Here is a 6,311-nt window from a genome sequence, read left to right as displayed (position 1 = left end):
CTCAGGTTCCAACATCCTCGGAGCAGAAGCGTTGCAATGGAAACCCAGATACCTTCTTGATTGAGGTAAGTTGCAAATGGTAATGACACACTGGAGCAGTAGTGGGCACTTTTCTACAGTTCAGGGGCGAGCAGAGGACGATTATTCTACTCCTGGGTCCACACACTGCGCCTGGGTTTAGACCTAAAGGGTGTCAACAATATCCCGTTACCCCATTTTTTTTCTACAGTGCGCTGACCAACAACTGAAACACGTGGAAGTGATGATAATTGTATTTAGAAGTGCTTAATTGTATTCAGTTCAAGAGTTTCACTGAATTTAGACATCCAGAGGATCGATGTGAATGAGTGAGCGCTATCATTTTCATGGCAAATAATGATCCATCGCCATGTTCCGTGCCACATCTTCCATAACATGGATAGAGTGAGGAGGTGAAATGCATCTCTGACAGATTGTTTCAGCTCCTCTGTAGTCTGGTATCACTGTTTCATAACAGGGGGTAACAGGACTTTTATGGACACCCTGTACTGTTTCAGAGAGTTCGGAATATCAGCAAATTCTCAAACTCGATCTTCATTTGGGAGCCATTTTTTCTTGAAAGAACATATAATAAAAATAATCCTTGCATGCAGAAAAATGGCTTCAAACATAAGAGTGGATTTAAGAATTCACCAAATTTCTGCACGCTCTGGAAAAAGATCTCTAAATTCAAAATCAGGAGGAGTGCCTGGCTCCTTGTCTGCTTGAACAACAAACAAAGCGACTGATTTCATCCCCTCCTCGGTTATGCGTACTTTATCTGTCGTTATTAGCTCTGCTATTCTTGTGTGCCTACTACTTAGAGCAGATTTGATACAAGGTGTCTGTGTTCTATTATCCCATTACATGTTCAATTCATTCAATATCATCTGAGTCAAGAGCAATGAACTCCTCTGGGATTTCTACTTAGTTATTTATGAAAGATATTGTGCCTGCCATGTTTGCTATATTTCTGAACCGCACTATGGAAACCAGTCCAGAATTCTTCTCTACAAACCGAAGCATGGGGCAGGCATCACACTATTGAGATCTGTAGATTTGGGTAGAGAAACTTGATCAGGACTGATAGAGAGTATCAGCCCTTCATCTGAACCAGGTCAGGGTCTATAATTCACTGGACATGAATACTAGGACTTAGACCCTGTAATCTCTACCTATTTGATGTAAACTCCTAGGAATAGGAGTGTAATACTACATACATATATACATATATATATGCACCTTTCAAGTCAGGAGGACGTCTCAAAACACTTTACACAGCTTTCTGGGCAACTAAGCCAAGCATGTGGGGCTGAAGAGAGTTGGGGGGGGGAAGATGACCAAAAGAGGCGAGTCTTGAGGTGGGCTTTGAAAATGGTGAGGGAGAGTCGGAGAGCTTTCAGCCTCAATGCTCCCTCTTCCTGGATCTCACTCAAAAAATTCCCTCCGTCCGCACTCCTTCTTTCAATGCCTTCAAAATCTTTCTCAAAACCTACCTCTTCACTTCCCTCCTATTCCATCTATTCCCAACTTGTTCAGTTTCTCTTCATCTCCGGGAAAGAGCTTTGAAATGTGAAAGGGACCGAATAGTATTTATTGTAATTAGTAATTGATGGGTATCAACATCATTTTACAACACCTGCTCTGAGAGAGGAAAAGGGAAACATGAGCTTTGAGGAATCCCAACCTACCTTCCCGTCTCGTGTTCCTTAAACACTTTATTTTGGGAATCTTGGTCAAAAGTTGACAGTCCTCCGCTGAAAGAGAAACAAATGGCAACAGGTTACTATCCTCCCCCTTGCACCACTTCGCACTCGTCTCAGTGAATGGGTCACATTTCAGTCAGAAAAATCTCAGCACAGTAAGCTATGGATGTAAGCTGGATCCCTCTTACAACTATTGCTCCAATACCATCTGCCTACTGATCCCTGTTACATTTAATCTCTGATCAACTTGGCCAACAATCCCCCAAATAAAATTGGTCAATCACTCAATGGCTGTTTATGGGACACTACCGTGTGCAAACTGGCTGCCTCATTTTGCCCATTAAATACAGTCAATCCACTTTACACTGTGAAGAGCTTTGAGATGTCTATATTAAATGCAAGGACGATTATTATTGTTATTTTATTATTATTAAATTCACACGCCTCGTGTCACCTAACCACTATGTGTCGATCTATCTCATCCTCTCTCTCCTAATCCATCCAGTCACTGGTTTTGCCTCCCACAATGGCAGCTCTGCATTTTGCAACAACAACTTGCATTTATATAGTGTGCCTCACTCATGTACTGTCCCAGGGTGCTAAAGGGCCCCTTAATAAGTGGGGATCCAGTTTGTAACACAATTGGGATGATGCTGAACAAATTAACTCACGGTCTGTGCTGAAGTCATCAACGAGGATGATTTCCTGGACTAAACTGGGAGGACTGCGGTTGAGAATGCTAAAAGAAAAATGAGACAGAAGGAGATTAGATGTGACAATTTATCAGGCCATTCCCAGCACATTACAGAAACACAAATCCTTTCATTCTCGCCTGCTAAAACCAGATGTTACCATGACCTGCAGTTAACCTTTATCCGAGCTTCCACTTTTCTTTTGCAACTTTCTTCCCTGGTTCCTCTCAGCTCCAAATAGGCCACCAACGACAGTCACTGACCAACCCGTCACCCACTCCAACTTGTATAGCCAGGCTATGCAGAACTTCTGCATTTTGTTCGGCTCTCAACTCTTCTTCAAACCTTTCATCCAGGTTCTGACCGCTTTCCTCCTGCCTCATGCCCCCCCACCCACACACACATGCTCCACCCCACCATCTGTGACTGACCTTTCAGCCACGTTGCCCCACCCTCTGAAACTCTCTGCCCACCTCCCTCAGCCTCACCCCTTCCTCAAAAACCTATTTGATGGCCTATTTCTTTGACTTTACCACACAGCCACCCATCCTCCTCCCTACTCCCCCCCACAACCCCGTCTCCCTTGCAGCTCAGGCTCTTACTTTGTCTTTGTAAAGCTGTTTGTAAAATTCCTACATGAACATGAAGTATAAATGTAAATTATCATTGTAATTCACTCTCCCTGTAAGGTTACTGTGTGTAAAACCTAACTCATTCCTTCCCAGTGCTCCCCAACTGTGAAATTCTTTTTGTTCTTCTGTCTTCTCTTCCTCCTCCACAATCCACAGGATTTTAATCCCCAATTTCTCCAAAATACCACTTCTTTGATCTGTCTCTTCTCTACTCAGCCTTGGTGGTGTCCTGTAACCAAAGCTTTGGTTTCTCCATGTATATTAAAAAAAACATTCAAATGACTCACTTCTTCTAAAGAATGCGATGACCAGGTGCTCTGTTGGCACAATGCATTGACCTACTTGGATCTCATTGGTACCTGATTCCTCCTCATGTGGTTCCCATGGAACAAGTTTCCAAGCTTAGGGTTTATTTGGAAGAAGTGCAGCTGTTTTATAACAACTCAGTTATTCTGGAGAGCAAGGGATTGAGCCAGAAACCTAATACTGGGGATGACTGATGTCTTTGAGCAACTAGGATGTCTGGAAACGCTTGTCTCTTGAGTTTTTCACATTTTGACATTTTTATTAAAAATAATTCTAGCATCAAGCCGAAAGGCAATGATGGGACTTTGAGCTCATAGTCTAGATTGACACTCCAGTGCAGTGCTGGGGGAAGCACTGCATTGTCAGAGGCGCCATCCTTCAGATGTGACTTTCAACCAAACTCCCATCCTGCCTGTTCAGATGGACTTTAAAGATCCTGTGACACTATTTGAAAAGAGAAGGAAGTTTCTCCCACTGTCCTGGCCACCAGCCCGTAGATGAAGTGACTGTATTTGTAGGCGAATTGTGGTCATTCAACTCAGGACAACCCAATTTAAATTTATATAGCGCATTTCTCTTTGGGAGAATGTCGCAAAGTGCTTCACGTGGCTGTTTATGACCTTTTATGTGCAAAAGGGCTGTCACGTTTGTGTCACAAAAGCAGTCACTATGCTTGGCAGCATTTACTGAAATAGACTTTACGTAGCAGGAGATGTGGGCAGACAATGCCAGTGGGAAGCAGACTCTGCTGTGCAGTGACTTCAGCACATGTGTATCCACAACACGAGTATGTGGGAAAGTGTTCCATTCTCAGTACTAACGACCCTCACCTTGAATGTGCACACGTTTCTCCCTGTGGTTAATGTGATTTTATTTTAAATGTAATGTTGTGCTCAGTACAAGGACCTGTGGTGAACAGGCATCTGCTCTAACCAGACTACTTTGATCTAACATTTAGAAAACTGGCAATCATTAGCTCCCATGGCTAATAGCAGCCATCTCTTAATAATAGAACTCTTTGAAAGGTTGGTGAAGTTTTCAGATAAAGGTCTAACACAATATTATGGAGTGTTAAGCGAGAGTCTGGAGTCTAGTGCCAGAGTTGATACCGTAACTAGCATGTTACAGTCATTTCCTGCTCTCTCATGTTTAATATGTTTAGAAATTGTTTGGACATGTGGCGCTGATCGAGGTGAAGGGGTGGGGTGAGGGCGTTGGGGGAAGGAGAAGTCACGGATCAGAGGTTCTTTTTTTTAACCACTATTTAAAGGGACTCTACCCCCTTCAGCAAAGTTCTATTTATTTGCAAATGGAAGATGCAACGATATGAATGGCAGCATCTCTACAAACCTAGTAGTTATAAGTTAAGTGGCTCAAGAGGGAATCAGTGAAGCATTATCAACAGGAGAAAGAAGCTACCAGCGATATAATTGGCAAGCTATGCGGTTTTAGCTGGTTAGACTCCAGCAGTTACCCCAGTGCACACTCTGGTGTCCCCATGCTTTGGCTCTTGCCAACCTGTGCCTAATACTCTCCGGAATTAGGTAAGCAGGATGCATCCCTCCAGAAAGCGTGTGCATTCCATTCTAACAATCTATCTCTGGAACTTGTGTAGGTGGGATGCATGGAGTTCTCAGTTTGGTTCTGATACTCTTAAGCATGGTGAATGGTTTCCGCATGTGTCAGACACCCAGCTGACCAAAAAAAAGGAAGCGTGAAGTTAGAAGATTTCTTTCAACACCAGGAGTTGTTAGGGTACAAATGGCTTTTGCCACAAATGGTTGTGGAAGGCAAGAGTCCAATAACAGCATTTAAAAGGGAATAGGATTACTTGGGGAAGGATATTAAAGGTTAGCATGTGGTAAGCCACACCGCAAGTGGCTGCTGAAGCCAAGGTCATATTAGCAATTTTAAAGGAAAACGCATCAGGAAAAATAATATTAAAGGGGTTGCTGAAAGCTAGCCCACTGATGCTGGGTCAGAGGGTGAGGAACTTACGAAGCAGGCCTGGGTTTGAGAGGAGGGAGTGCATTTGAATGTAAAAATAATTAGATGAAATTCGATCCATTGGAGAATAGGGAGCTGGCGAGGAACAGAGTGATGGGGTTGTGTGGGAGAAAATGCAGGCTGCAGAGCTCTGGATGATATTCTCAACACAGCAGTAGGCTATTCGTTGCTGAGACTGAGGACACATATGTCGGTGACTCAGAGACGCGGGGGGAGGGAACGGAACTCACCTCTTCACTGTGCGGAGTAAAGTGGAGCGAGCCTCGTTGTGGAATGTGATGATGATGCTGGTTGATAGAAAGTCCTTATTGTATTGAACAGAAGCACATCTGTAACAACAACAACAAATTACATTTGCATAGCACCTTTCTCGTCAGGAGGACATCCTAAGTCGCTGGACAGTCAGGGACCTGCACCTGATCCGTGGAGGGCGGTGAGGGTAGGGATAGGAGGGTGACCCAAGGCACGGTCGAAGCGGAGGGTCTTGAAGTGGGTCTTGAAGGAGGCAAGGCAGGGGGCGAGGCGGAGGGACTGTGCATTTTGTAGGCGAGTTAAGTCTGGAAGTAAAAATTTAACGCAATTCTGAGCGATCTTAACTCTTAAGACAAAATGGTCTAAAAGACTGGGTGGGCTTTCAGGCTTTGTTGGGGGAGGTGGGGAGGAGTGGGGAGAGGGTGGAAGCAGGCTCTATACTTTATTCGCTCAGTTGATAAGAAACTTAATCCTGTCACTAAATGCTGCAATTTAAACTTCCCTCACCTCATGCTTTTACTCAAACAAAAAAATCTGGCCCCTTTCACCCTAACAAGCTTCTAAGTAAACCCAGATGTTCCATTAGATGGTGACTAGTCAGTAACCTTTGTCCTTACAACAGAGGCCAAGTGTCTATGGAGCTTTGATGAGGGAGTGATAAGACCTGATGTACACCGATCAATAAAGATAGTTGATCT

At 43.9% G+C, this 6,311-nt stretch overlaps 1 protein-coding gene across 2 annotated transcripts in view; it reads right to left on the bottom strand.

The window, feature by feature from the left end:
• The window catches only part of galnt16 (UDP-N-acetyl-alpha-D-galactosamine:polypeptide N-acetylgalactosaminyltransferase 16), a 60,181-nt gene that overhangs the window by 20,133 nt on the left and 33,737 nt on the right, over positions 1-6,311 (bottom strand). For both annotated transcript variants that reach the window (XR_006085299.1, XM_007893219.2), the window contains exons 3-5: positions 5,592-5,690; positions 2,396-2,463; positions 1,710-1,775 (exon numbers count right to left, since the gene is read on the bottom strand). Coding sequence is in view for 1 of the 2 variants with exons in the window: in XM_007893219.2 (XP_007891410.1) it covers positions 1,710-1,775; positions 2,396-2,463; positions 5,592-5,690 (233 nt within the window). In the remaining variant the exon portion in view is untranslated. The remainder of the gene's footprint in view (positions 1-1,709; positions 1,776-2,395; positions 2,464-5,591; positions 5,691-6,311) is intronic.

The sequence above is a fragment of the Callorhinchus milii genome, unplaced genomic scaffold (genome assembly GCF_018977255.1).
Source record: "Callorhinchus milii isolate IMCB2004 unplaced genomic scaffold, IMCB_Cmil_1.0 Scaffold9, whole genome shotgun sequence".
Lineage (NCBI taxonomy): Eukaryota > Metazoa > Chordata > Chondrichthyes > Chimaeriformes > Callorhinchidae > Callorhinchus > Callorhinchus milii.
This window is presented reverse-complemented; position numbering and strand designations above follow the sequence as displayed.